The 14,697-nt window shown below is 39.2% G+C and overlaps 1 protein-coding gene across 1 annotated transcript; it reads right to left on the bottom strand.

Annotated features, from left to right (window-relative positions):
* Positions 1 to 936: 936 nt before the first annotated feature.
* On the bottom strand, positions 937 to 4,015 carry cplane2 (ciliogenesis and planar polarity effector 2). The gene is made up of 5 exons (XM_061874622.1): positions 3,713 to 4,015; positions 1,923 to 2,075; positions 1,730 to 1,854; positions 1,533 to 1,672; positions 937 to 1,441 (listed from the first exon to the last, which is right to left on the bottom strand). The coding sequence occupies exons 1-5, from the start codon at positions 3,816 to 3,818 to the stop codon at positions 1,228 to 1,230; spliced, it is 738 nt and encodes a 245-aa protein (XP_061730606.1). The 5' UTR covers positions 3,819 to 4,015; the 3' UTR covers positions 937 to 1,227.
* Between the last annotated feature and the right edge of the window lie 10,682 nt (positions 4,016 to 14,697).

Here is a 14,697-nt window from a genome sequence, read left to right as displayed (position 1 = left end):
CGTGGTGGGTAGTAGTGGGTTTCAGTAGGCCTTTCAGGTTCATGTTGGCAAATGTTTACTAAGAACTGGCTTCCATCTGGCCATTATACCATACAGGCCTGCAGAGAATGTTGTTCTCTTTCCACAGACGAATGCTAAAGCTGGCAGATTGACCGTGAGATTCTTGGTCACCTCCCTGACTAGACTAAGATAAATAAAGCAATGTACCAGGTCATCCTGGATGAAAACAAACACTTCCTATCCAATCTGAGGGAGATTGATAGGTGCTGCAAAACTGCCCAAAGATAGCTGTGCTAAGCTTGTGGCATTGTATGCAAAAGGAATTGAGGTTGTAATTGCTACCAAAGGTGCATCAACAATCTATTGAGGAAAGGCTGAATATTTATGTACATGTGTTTTGTCCCCCCCCCCCCCCCCCCCCCCGTTTTTTAGCTTTAGTAAATTTGCATAAAAAATGCAATTAAAAACTTCTCACATTGTCATTATGGGGTAATGTGTGTAGAATGTTGCCAACATGAATTTATTCCATTTAAGAATAAAGCTAACAAAGTGGAAAAAGTGAAGCGCTGACAACATTTTCCGGATGCACTGTATGCAATCATCAAACGTCATAAATCCATTAAAGTTTACTTTCCTGCATTCAAACCAAGCACCGAACATTTGGGAACCAGGATGAGGTGATCGAAGGTAGAAAAAATATATGTAGCATCGGAAAGCGTCATGTTTGCTTCCCATAGCACATAACTGGTGTGCTCTGGGAACCTTGATCAAAGTTTGAAACCGTTGCATAACAATTTTTAAAGACGGGGGTTACATGAAATAAAAATGATTTATTTTATACTAATCATTTTCCATTAGCTAATCTTTACCTTACACCTGAAAGTAAAGGAAAATTAACAGCTGTGTAGTCATATTTTAATGAATGTATGAAACACAAAAATCTATTTTTTTTATTTTTTATAAATGAACTTTGTTTGCACTATTTTGGGAAAAAAATACAACCTTTGACCCTGGTGATGTATCATCAGATAGCAATGTACTTGTACACATTGTGTACAAATAATATGACAGATTAAAAATGGATTAATACTTCCTAGTGACTCAGAAATATTCCCCTCTTGTGGTTGTGGGCGGTGATTCTTGGTATCCATAATCCTGTCATTTTGTGGGAAAAGTCCAATAATTGTGAAACTGAAAGGAGCTGTAGGACTGAAGTCTTAACAAAGTCTATGTGGGAATTTGTAGTCCCCCAGCTGTAGCAGGCACAGACGTGACACAATCCTGACGCCATAAGTTCTCCGCCAGACAGTCCAAGATGGGCGCTACGTCGTCCAGCCCATCATTGGCCTCACCGCCTGTACGTAGCAGTGGTACCTTCCATGTGTCCTGGAAGTCCCTCACGTCTTTCTCTGTCACGTCGCAGTGCATAAAAAGATCAAACCTGAGAAGCATCCCAGTGAAGGAATTGAATTGATGGGAGATTTGCCTGTTCCAGGGTTAAACTTATGTAACTACATCGTATAAAAAGATACTTGGTTCCAACCACCAAAGTCACTACTCGGCCTTCAGGTGCTTGAGTCCACTTGGGGATTTGAGAAGCCAGCTGGTCAAAGGACATCCTGTCTGTGAAGGAGAACAGGAGCATGACGGCGTCCAACTGCTCCTTACAGGACTGGAAGGACAAGAGATGTTTTGAAAATATCTTTTTGGGCATTGAGGCGCTTCTTACCGGGAGCAGATGATCAAATCGACGCAAGGCGTTCTCTCCACAGTCCCACAGCTGGAAGCGAAAGAAAAGAACCCGGCTGCTTTCTCTCAGCTTCACTGGCCAATAAACCTGTGTGGTTTCAACACCTTTTGGAACAACAAAACCTCAAATTTTGATCACAGCACGAAGGGCCTTGAAGTGTGCAGGATCCTACCTGTGGTCTCGTAATGCATGCTGGGTATTTTCACACCAGCTAGACGGGCTGCAAGAGCACTTTTACCAACACCACTCTTGCCCGACAGGAAGATTTTGTAGTGCGCCGTGTCCACAAACCCATGTGGAGGCATCAGAGGAGACTCCAGAAGACCTGCAACACATTTACCAGTACTACCTTTTTATCCAATCAAACATTCCCATGTATTTTTTATTTTTTTTCACCTGACATCCATAACCTTTAAGACCAGGAGTCCAAAGTTCAACCTGATTGACAATTTTGGTTTGTAACTCATATTTTTTAACAAAATACATTGGTTACCGTGACTCCAAGGAGGCAAGCGCTAGAAAATGGATGGCTGTAAGTATTATACTAACTTGCTTTGTCAGCAAAAAAAAAAAGTGTTTTAAAGATACTATAGAACAGAAAACTTTTTTGACTTGGGGGGGGGCTGCATTGGGGTGTGGTGTGTGTGTGTATATATATATATATATATCTCATTCCTCACACACTAATTGACTGGAAGAGTGTGCATTTGACGCTGATTGTCACGTTATCGATGGGGAAAATGCATTTTTAGACATGATTTGCCTGAGCGGCTAGGAGACACTGAGTAACAAGCGGTAGAAATGGATTAGGAAGAACAGATTTAAAAAATAAAAAAATTGTTTTTGTTTTTTTTAAATTGGGACTTCCTGCGGGCCGTAGTTTGGGGATCCCTGCTTCACAACATGAATCTTCAAAGTTTTCCAATCGAAGGTTCCCCAAACTGATGTTAATGGAGCAGGGACCTACTACATTTATATCTATTTATTTAAATAGTTTTAAGTTAAATTGGGGCTTCACGGTGGAAGAGGGGTTAGTGCGTCTGCCTCACAATACGAAGGTCCTGAGTAGTCTGGGGTTCAATCCCGGGCTAAAGATCTTTCTGTGTGGAGTTTGCATGTCCTCCCCGTGAATGCGTGGGCTCCCGCCGGGTACTCCGGCTTCTTCCCACCCCCAAAGACATGCACCTGGGGATAGGTTGATTGGCAACACTAAATTGGCCCTAGTGTGTGAATGTGAGTGTTGTCTGTCTATCTGTGTTGGCCCTGCGATGAGGTGGCGACTTGTCCAGGGTGTACCCCGCCTTCTGCCCGATTGTAGCTGAGATAGGTACCAGCGCCTCCCGCGACCCCAAAGGGAATAAGCGGTAGAAAATGGATGGATAAATTCAATTGGTGGTACATTACTGTACATCCATCCATCCATCCATTTTCAACCGCTTATTCCCTTTGGGGTCGCGGGGGGGAGCTGGTGCCTATCTCAGCTTCAATCGGGCGGAAGGCGGCGTACACCCTGGACAAGTCGCCACCTCATCGCAGGGCCAACACAGACAACAGTCACATTCACACACTAGGGCCAATTTAGTGTACAATATGGAGATATTCATACAGTACAGTGGCGCTAATTGCCAGCTGGCAGTTTGCACAGTTTATCAGCAACTGGATAGCTAACTTGGACTATTTGAATACGTTGTTGCCATTGTCAGAGCCATTTAGACATGAAGTACCACCATGTGGTCACCTATGCGCTCTAATGCTCCAAAACAGTAACGCTGCCGCAGGCTGAGCCAATCACAGGCCTCGATACTGCTTGGTCTACTCGCACTAGCTGCTGTGCTAATTGCTAACATGAAATACAAATAGTGTGTTCTTTTTTTTTCTGTCAATTCTGTAAATCACGAAGCACGCGCTAAAGAAAGTACTCTTAATTCCACGGGTGAGTGTTTTTTTTTTTTATCAACATACCAAAAATCTTTCGTTTCTTCTTTTGTAGTATTGTGCTGAAATAATCTTTGCTGTCTTTGCGTCGATGCCAGTCAGCGAACAGCAGACTTTGGCGGACTTCTGCCATCGTGTCGTTAAAACTAGCATCACACTCGCCACTTCAAGAATGTTTGCCTATAAAACGGCCGAGTTAACTATTCATGTTACATTTAAAGCAGTAAATAGTCCTCAGACAATGCGGGGACAAACAAGCAGCTACACTTCGGTATCCCATGACAACGAGCCACTTCTTCGACATGCTTACGGTCTTCTTCTCTCTTCAAATGACGATCGTAACCTGGTGGTGTATTACCGCCACCTACTGATATGGAGTATGAATCAAGATGGAACCCTACTCCAGTGGTTCTCAACATTTTTTCAGTGATGTACCCCCGTGAATATTTTTTTTAATTCAAGTACCCCCTAATCAGAACAATGAATTTTTGGTGGAAAAAAGAGATAAAGAAGTAAAATACAGCACTATATCATCAGTTTCTGATTTATTAAATTGTATAAAAGTGCTAAATATTGCTCATTTGTAGTGGCATTTCTTGAACTATTTGGAAAAAAATATATAAAAATAACAAATACAATTTTTGAAAAATAAACATGTGATTCAATTATAAATAAAGATTTCTCCACATAGAAGTAATCATCAACTTAAAGTGCCCTCTTTGGGGATTGTAATTGAGATCCATCTGGATTCATGAACTTGATACTAAACATTTCTTCGCAATAAAATAATATTTTAAACATAATATTTATGGAACATGTCCACAAAAATCTAGCTGTGAACACTGAATATTGCAGTTGCATTTCTTTTCACAGTTTAAGAACTTACATTCATATTTAGTTGAAATATGATTAAATAAATGTATTTATAAAGGATTTTTGAATTGTTGCTATTTTTAGAATATTTTTTGAAAAATCTCACGTACCCCTTGGCATACCTTCATGTACCCCCAGGGTTACGCGCACCCCCATTTGAGAACCACTGCCCTACTCTATTTTTTTCAACCCATCCATCCATTTTCTACCGCTCATCCCCTTTGGAGGCGCTGGTGCCTATCTCAGCTACAATCGGGCGGAAGGCGGCATACACCCTGGACAAGTCGCTACCTCATCGCAGGGCCAACACTGACAACATTCACACTCACATTCACAACCCTCTTTCTTAAAAAAAAAAGAGTATGTATTACTTCAGCGGTTCTCAAATGGGGGTACTTGAAGGTATGCCAAGCAGAAAGTGCGATTTTTTTTAAAAAAATATTCTAAAAATAGCAACAATTCGAAAATCATTTATGAATATACCGTATTTCCTTGAATTGCCACCGGGGCGCTAATTAATTTAAAACCTCTTCTCACTCCTGCGCTTACCAAAGGCATGCGGTAAAAGTAAGCATGCGCTAATTATTTTAAAACCTCTTCTCACTCCGGCACTTACCAAAGGTATGCAGTAAAAATTTGAGTGTGATGTAAGCTTGGACCTTAAATCCTACTAAATAGCTCTTAATCTTCTTCCCTTTATGCGATTTCAAATTACCGATATTGAAATCAGCCTCCTCCATTTTGAAAATGATGACAGGGGAAGTGTCACTCGTGACGTCACGAGTTTGACCAGGTGGTAATACTAAGCATGCGCTAATTATTTTGAGAAGCGAGTTTGACCCGGCAGTAATTCAAGGCAGGCGCATACTATATGCCCTGTGGCAAGTCAAGGAAATAGGGTATTTATTGATTAATACTTCAACAAAGTATAAATGTAAGTTCATAAACTGTGAAAAGAAATGCAACAATGCAATATTCAGTGTTGACAGCTAGATTTTTTATGGACATGTTCCATAAATATTGATGATAAAGATTTTATTTTTTTTGTGAATAAATGTTTAGAATTAAGTTCATGAATCCAGATGGATCTCTATTACAATCCCCAATGAGGGCACTTTAAGTTGATGATTACTTCTATGTGTAGAAATCTTTATTTATAATTGAAATTTTTGTTTATTTTTCAACAAGTTTTTAGTTATTTGTATTCTTTTTTTCCAAATAGTTCAAGAACACGATGCCAGTCACCCTCTGCATACAGTTATCAGTAGCCAAAGGAGCCTGTTCAGTGCTAGACTGCTTCATCCCAAGTGCAGGACTAATAGACTCAAAAACCTCCTTTGTCCCACACGCCATTAGACTGTACAACTCCTCTCTGGGGAGGGGGTAGGGATACTAGGATGACAGGGGATGCAAAACAATAACAGTGCAATACGTTTTCATAACATGGTCACTACTGCCTAGTTCCTACTGTTATATTTTTATTCCCATTGTTGCTTTTTATTTTTATTCTTATTGTAATATTTCTCCAATTTGTTTCCATTTAAACAACCATTATTTACTTTTTACTTTTTTAAATTGATCTCAACTCTGTACCCTGCTGCTGGAATTTTAATTTTCCTGAAAGAACTCTCCTAAAGGAATAAATAAAGTACTATCTATCTATCTATCTATAAGAAAGAACACTACAAATGAGCAATATTTTTGCACAGTTAAACAATTTAATGAATCAGAAACTGATGACAGTGCTGTATTTTACTTCTTTATCTCTTTTTTTCAACCTATAATGCTTTGCTCTGATCAGAGGGTACTTGAATTAAAAAAAAATTTCACAGGTGGTACATCACTGAAAAAAGGTTGAGTACCACTGTATTACTTCATACCCTACATGTTCTGAACTTAACCTTAATATACCGTCCACTGCTAAACAAACCTTACTTTTATCTACCGCCCCCCAGGACCCTATTCGGACTTTATTAATGAATTCTCAGAGTTCGTTGCTGATCTAGTGACACACGCCGATAATATAATCATAATGGGGGACTTTAATATCCATATGAATACCCCATCGGACCCACCGTGCGTAGCGCTCCAGACTGTAATTGATAGCTGTGGTCTCACACAAATAATAAATGAACCCACGCATCGCAACGGTAATACGATAGACCTAGTGCTTGTCAGGGGCATCACCGTTTCCAAAGTTACGATACTCCCGTATACTAAAGTATTGTCCGATCATTACCTTATAAAATTCAAGGTTCAGACGCATGTTCGTCAAACTAATAATAATAATACCTGCTATAGCAGCCGCAACATTAATACAGCCACAACGACAACTCTTGCTGACCTACTGCCCTCGGTAATGGCACCATTCCCAAAGTATGTGGGCTCTATTGATAACCTCACTAACAACTTTAACGACGCCCTGCGCGAAACCATTGATAACATAGCACCGCTAAAGTTAAAAAAGGCTCCAAAAAAGCGCACCCCGTGGTTTACAGAAGAAACTAGAGCTCAGAAATTATTATGTAGAAAGCTGGAACGCAAATGGCGCACGACTAAACTTGAGGTGCACCATCAAGCATGGAGTGATGGTTTAATAACTTATAAACGCATGCTTACCTTAGCTAAAGCTAAATATTACTCAAATCTCATCCACCGTAATAAAAACGATCCTAAATTTTTGTTTAGTACGGTAGCATCGCTAACCCAACAAGGGATTCCTTCCAGTAGCTCAACCCACTCAGCTGATGACTTTATGCAATTCTTTAATAAGAAAATTGAAGTCATTAGAAAGGAGATTAAAGACAATGCGTCCCAGCTACAACAGGGTTCTATTAACACTGACACGATTGTATATACGGCGGATACTGCCCTCCAAAATAGTTTCTCTCGTTTTGAGGAAATAACATTAGAGGAATTGTTACAACGTGTAAATGGAATAAAACAGACAACATGTTTACTTGACCCTCTTCCTGGGAAACTGATCAAGGAGCTTTTTGTATTATTAGGTCCATCAGTGCTAAATATTATAAACTTATCACTCTCCTCGGGCACTGTTCCCCTAGCATTCAAAAAAGCGGTTATTCATCCTCTTCTTAAAAGACCTAACCTCGATCCTGACCTCATGGTAAATTACCGACCGGTGTCTCACCTTCCCTTTATTTCAAAAATCCTTGAAAAAATTGTTGCGGAGCAGTTAAATGAACACTTAGCGTCTAACAATCTATGTGAAACCTTTCAATCCGGTTTCAGGGCAAATCACTCCACGGAGACAGCCCTCGCAAAAATGACTAATGATCTATTGCTAACGATGGATTCTGATGCGTCATCTATGTTGCTGCTCCTCGATCTTAGCGCTGCTTTCGATACCGTCGATCATAATATTTTATTAGAACGTATCAAAACACGAATTGGTATGTCAGACTTAGCCCTGTCTTGGTTTAACTCTTATCTTACTGATAGGATGCAGTGTGTCTCCCATAACAATGTGACCTCGGACTACGTTAAGGTAACGTGTGGAGTTCCCCAGGGTTCGGTCCTTGGCCCTGCACTCTTCAGCATCTACATGCTGCCGCTAGGTGACATCATACGCAAATACGGTATTAGCTTTCACTGTTATGCTGATGACACCCAACTCTACATGCCCCTAAAGCTGACCAACACGCCGGATTGTAGTCAGCTGGAGGCGTGTCTTAATGAAATTAAACAATGGATGTCCGCTAACTTTTTGCAACTCAACGCCAAAAAAACGGAAATGCTGATTATTGGTCCTGCTAGACACCGAACTCTATTTAATAATACAACTCTAACATTTGACAACCAAACAATTAAACAAGGCGACACGGTAAAGAATCTGGGTATTATCTTCGACCCAACTCTCTCCTTTGAGGCACACATTAAAAGCGTTACTAAAACGGCCTTCTTTCATCTCCGTAACATCGCTAAAATTCGCTCCATTCTGTCCACTAAAGACGCTGAGATCATTATCCATGCGTTTGTTACGTCTCGCCTCGACTACTGTAACGTATTATTTTCGGGTCTCCCCATGTCTAGCATTAAAAGATTACAGTTGGTACAAAATGCGGCTGCTAGACTTTTGACAAGAACAAGAAAGTTTGATCACATTACGCCTGTACTGGCTCACCTGCACTGGCTTCCTATGCACTTAAGATGTGACTTTAAGGTTTTACTACTTACGTATAAAATACTACACGGTCTAGCTCCATCTTATCTTGCCGATTGTATTGTACCATATGTCCCGGCAAGAAATCTGCGTTCAAAGGACTCCGGCTTATTAGTGATTCCCAAAGCCCAAAAAAAGTCTGCGGGCTATAGAGCATTTTCCGTTCGGGCTCCAGTACTCTGGAATGCCCTCCCGGTAACAGTTCGAGATGCCACCTCAGTAGAAGCATTTAAGTCTCACCTTAAAACTCATTTGTATACTCTAGCCTTTAAATAGACTCCCTTTTTAGACCAGTTGATCTGCCGTTTCTTTTCTTTTTCTTCTATGTCCCTCTGTGTATCGGCTGGGGACATCTCTGCGCTGCTGGTCCGCTACCCTTGGGATGGTTTCCTGCTGGCTCCGCTGTGAACGGGACTCTCGCTGCTGTGTTTGGACTGGACTCTCGCGACTGTGTTGTATCCATTGTGGATTGAACTTTCACAGTATCATGTTAGACCTGCTCGACATCCATTGCTTTCCTCCTCTCTAAGGTTCTCATAGTCATCATTGTCACCGACGTCCCACTGGGTCATTATTGTCACCAATGTCCCACTGGGTGTGAGTTTTCCTTGCCCTTATGTGGGCCTACCGAGGATGTCGTGGTGGTTTGTGCAGCCCTTTGAGACACTAGTGATTTAGGGCTATATAAGTAAACATTGATTGATTGATTGATTGATTTAATTCATTTAAATTTTCTAGACTTGATTATTACATGCTCTGCTTTCTCTGTCAGATGACAAGCACACTGCCTTGTATCTTGATATCTATTCATTTCAATGAGATATGTCTGTTCTAACCTCATTCTAGTAATGATATCTTCCTACTTCCTATTTATATTGCCTCCTCTTATTACTCCTACACTCCTCTGGACTTTGTACTGCCTACCTTTTGTTACCATTTTTTTTATTTAGTTCTTTCGTATCTTATTTATACTTTTCACTTCTGCTGTACTGTGAGTGATCAACATGTTTTAGTTGTTGCTTGCTTTGCACACTTATCTGCTGGTTTGTTCACCTCAACTCCTGCGTGAGCAGGGACCCACAGAACTGTTACCACACTTTCTGCTTTATTTAACCTAAAGATTGTCTGTACTATTTCATACATCAAAACCTACCTTGTTTGAGAAGTTATGTGTACTATGCTGATTAATGTACGACTACAGTCCGAGCATACGACTACTTTACTTGCTTTGTTTTCCTTTACCCAATTAACTGCAATGTAAATTGTTATTGATTCCCCGATGGAATAACTGCTGAATGCCTACTTTTATGATTTATAGTTTTAATGCGTCTGTATATATTTGGGCCTACTGAATACTTTTCCTCAAAACATATTTCGATCTAATAATGGCTTGGACTTTTATTCTTTATTACTTGCATATATATATACATCTGGTATGTCGTACACCCACTGTGGTGTGTTTACTATATTTTCAAGATTAATTTTACATAAATCTTTTATTATCCATCTGAAAGTCTTAATCTTTTTTCTTTTTCTTAGTAATTAATTAGTACCTGCTGAGTTGGACGTCCTTCCATGGACACTTTTGAAATTTGCCCAATAAACTGCTGACAGTCGAGTTCCTCATTTCTAACCGTTTTTTAATTCATTTCTACCCGTAACATAACCTTAATGCCTGGGATTGGAGCCTGTCTATTTTCTAAAGCAATGTTTTTTAAGCAGACTGATAAATGATGCAGCCATAATCAATTGCAGATTTAATAAAATTATTTATTGCTTTCAGTGCCTGTCAATCACCCCCAAATCTTTATTTCTCAAAACATTCATTCTATTTAACACCTTTTTTACTTTTCTCCACAACTTCATTGATGTGGATTGACCAGTTCATATATAATCAAACCATATTCCTTAACTATTTAAACACTTATACCTCTTCTACAAAACCCAAAACCAGTGAAGTTGGCACGTTGTCAATCAATCAATCAATCAATGTTTATTTATATAGCCCTAAATCACAAATGTCTCAAAGGACTCTACAAACAAACCATCACGACTACGACATCCTCGTAGTCCCTTGGTGGGGGTAGGAGGAGTCTCCTTAATAAATCCTTTTCAACTTGTATTCAATTGAATAGACTGCAAAGACGAGATATTTAACGATCAAACTGAGAAATTATTATTAACTTAAAATTTAATAGAATTCAAAAAAGTTAGCACTGAGGCATTTTTACCACTGTGTTACATGGCCTTTCCTTTTAACAACACTCAGTAAACATTTGGGAACTGAGAAGACCAATTTTTGAAGCTTTTGAGGTGGAATTATTTCCCATTCTTGCTTGATGTACAGCTTAAAATGTTCAACAGTGCGGGGTCATAATGCACCACACAATTTCAATGAGAGACGGGTCTGGACTACAGGCAGGCCAGCCTAGTACCCGCACTCTTACTATGAAAACACACTGTTGTAACTTGTGGCTTTGCATTGCCTTGGTGAAATAAGCAGGGGTGCCAACGTTGCTTGAATGGCAATATATGTTGCTCCAAAACCTGTATGGACCTTTTCAGCATTAATGGGGCCTTCACAGATGTGTAAGTTAGCCATGCCTTGGGCACTAATACACCCCCATGCCATCACAGATGCTGGCTTTTCAACTTTGAGCCTATAACTGTCCAGATGGTTCTTTTCCTTCTTGTTCCAGAGGGCACGTTGTCCACAGTTTTCAAAAACAATTTGAAATGTGGACTCATCAGACCACAGAACAATTTTCCACTTTGCATCAGTCCATCTCGGGGCCAAGCAAAGGCAGCAGCGTTTCTGGGTGTTGTGGATAAATGGCTTTTCGCTTTGCATAGTACAGTTTTAACTTGCACTTACAGATGTAGCAGCCACCTTTAGTTACTGATAGTAGTTTTCTGAAGTGTTCCATAACCCATGTGTGATATCCTTTACACACCAATGTCGCTTTTTGATGCAGTACCGCCTGAAGGATCGAATGTCTGTAATATCATCGCTTACTTACAGCTCCAGATTCTTTGAACCTTATGATGATATTACAGACCGTAGATGGCGAAATCCTTAAATTAATTGCAACATTTGTCCTGTTGAGAAATGTTGGTCTTAAACTGTTTGACAATTTGCTCATGCATTTGTTCACAAAGTGGTGACCCTCGCCCCATCCTTGTTTTGTAAATGACTGAGCATTTCATGGAAGCTGCTTGTATACCCAATCATGGCATCCAGCTGTTCCCAATTAGCCTGTTCACCTGTGGGATGTTCCAAATAAGTGTTTGATGATCATTCATCAACTTCCTCAGTCTTTTTGGCACTTGTGCCAGCTTTTTTTGAAACGCGTTGCAGGCATCAAATTCCAATTGAACTAATATTTGCAAAAAATTACAAATTTTACCAGTTCGAACATCAAATATCTTGTGTTTATAGTCTATTCAAATGAATACAGGTTGAAAAGGATTTGAAAATTATTGGATTCTATTTTTATTTATGATTTACACAACGTGCCAACTTCACTGGTTTTGGAGTATATCCTTTTACTATAAAGTTCAAATTTGGCTTGAGCCATGTGTTTCCTGAATACATGTTATATTAAGTTTAACATTCATTTTATTAATAAACCCCTTCAACTCTTGTCCGTTTGATATCAAAATTATTTATATTATATTTTTTGGGGAAAAAAAAAAAGTATATATAGCTCGCACAAGAAGTACTGCATTGACGTTTTCCTTAAAAAGTTGTGGACCATGCACTTCGGTGACACCCCGTAAAGAATAACTTATGATCACATATCACACTAAAACCTGACATAAATCTACATTTTTGGTTTTAACAAGTAGTTATTTTAATCGCAGTCGTTTTGACCTCAAATGATTGTTAGAAGATAATTCATTAACTACAATATTTGCAAGAAAATACTGCCTTATCGCTTTAATGTAGTTTTATAGACTTTTCATAAATTTTAGAAATATTTTTACGTGTTGATTTGATGGTGTAATATTTAATTTTATTCAGTTTGTTTGGGCGTATGGTCGTTTTTCATGTTATCCGCCACCAGATGTCGCCAAACCTGCAGGGCTCGGCGATCATATAACATTCAAGTGAACAACTGTACGGGGTGCCGAATGTAAAAGTCACACTTTTTAGCAGATATATTTCTCAGATTTAAATCACATTTCTCAGACTAAGCTCATTTTCATCACATTTAAGTTGAAAGTAAAAACTGTCTCTAAATATTATATCTACGTATCTAAACACTAATCTTAAATATTAATCTGTATGTTAAGTATAAATCTGTTAAATCGAAACCTAAATACTCAATAAGAATCTAGGTGTTCTATATAAAGCAATATGTAAAAAATAAACCCAAATCTAAAAATCAATGTTAAAACTAAATGTAAGTGCTAAATCTCTCGTCAGGTTTAAAGAAGAATATTTATAGGATGTCAATATTTCACAAAGCCACGCCCACATCTCTGCACTGAGGACATTCCTACATTTTTGTTACTGTGGAAGAAGGTGAAGTGTGTTTCTGGTCTTGTCACCGACTTGGATCAAAAGAGACGTTGGAGAACAAAAAGTTGCTTTATTACAAGTCAGCGTAATTATTTATAACTGCAGTACCAGGAGAAGGTTAAGTAAAAAAAAAAAAATGAGGCACTTCTAACCTGGAGAGACCAAACCACAGTATTATATTCCTTCTTCCTGCATCTGATTAATTCAGAAGAACACCACCTGACCATGTAAGGACATGTTCATGTGTAAGTGTCTTCAAAACTTGGCTTTGAGCAGACGGGTAGTCTCTTCTCAGGTATAGGGCTATCACTTGTGCATTCCAATCCACCTGCGAATAGCAAACTAAGAGACCTTGTCGTATATGCTCAAAATTAAATACCACTATTTACTCAAACTTGGTGGTTCGCCTTCTTCAAAATGGATATAAATTCTCACCATAGCCAAAACATGATAGGAGTTATTAGTTTAACTTCAAAGGAAACATAACAGATGTTTAATGACAAAGTAATGACATGTTGACACTGCACTTCCGTGTTTGACAATGAATGGAATTACTTCTAATTACACCGAGGCATGCAGTGTGCATGAATACACCTATTTCTATTCGTATGTGACTTTCATCATTTCATCTTACTTCATGATTGTGTCACATGAACTGTACTATCGCTGTAAACTACGTGGTCACTGTCGTATAAATTTGCCGCTGACACGCTCGCTTTGGATCAGTTCTAAAAGATATGTCTTGATTGTGAGCTTATTTGTGTGAATATGATTTAAGTGAGTATGAAGTCAGTGTTTGGTCAGAGGTTTGTTTGGATTTTAATATGCTTATTTTTTCATCTTCTTGCTCGTCACAGCACCACTGTCCGGTTGATGGGCGAGCCTCAGCGTCATTTAAAAGGACTTTAAAGGCCTACTGAAATGAGATTTTCTTATTTAAACGGGGATAGCAGGTCCATTCTATGTGTCATACTTGAGCATTTCGCGATATTGCCATATTTTTGCTGAGAGGATTTAGTAGAAAACATCCACGATAAAGTTCGCAACTTTTGGTCGCTAATAAAAAAGCCTTGCAAGGGTTGTGGAGCTCCTCACATCCTCACATTGTTTACAATCATGGCCACCACCAGCAAATATGACTCCTTAGGGACTCTGGTGCGCCTTATATATGAAAAAAGATCTAAAATAGACCATTCGTCGGCAGTGCGCCTTATAATCCGGTGCGCCTTATGGTCCGGAAAATAGGGTAGGTGTGTGCATGCAAACTGAATGCCTCAGTCTATATTAGGAGACATTCCAGTCATTGTCAAAGTGCAGCGTCAACGTGTTTGAGTGTTTAATGGTCTTTATGCAACACACCATGCACAATCACATGCTTGGAGCTAACTTTTGTAAAAAATATGCAACTTTGTTGGCATTATGTGTCATTAA

The sequence above is a fragment of the Nerophis ophidion genome, linkage group LG16 (genome assembly GCF_033978795.1).
Source record: "Nerophis ophidion isolate RoL-2023_Sa linkage group LG16, RoL_Noph_v1.0, whole genome shotgun sequence".
NCBI classification, from domain to species: domain Eukaryota; kingdom Metazoa; phylum Chordata; class Actinopteri; order Syngnathiformes; family Syngnathidae; genus Nerophis; species Nerophis ophidion.
The sequence above is the reverse complement of the archived record's forward strand: the minus strand, read 5'-3'. Positions and strand labels throughout refer to the sequence as shown.

Bases quoted from the DNA above. Each gene is read 5' to 3' on its own strand.
- cplane2 (XM_061874622.1), bottom strand. From the start codon at position 3,818: ATGGCAGAAGTCCGCCAAAGTCTGCTGTTCGCTGACTGGCATCGACGC. The intron at 1,855-1,922 runs GTAGGATCCTGC...TTGTTCCAAAAG, and splicing joins CATGCATTACGAGACCACAG to GTGTTGAAACCACACAGGTT. The intron at 1,442-1,532 runs GTATCTTTTTAT...GATGCTTCTCAG, and splicing joins ACTTTGGTGGTTGGAACCAA to GTTTGATCTTTTTATGCACT.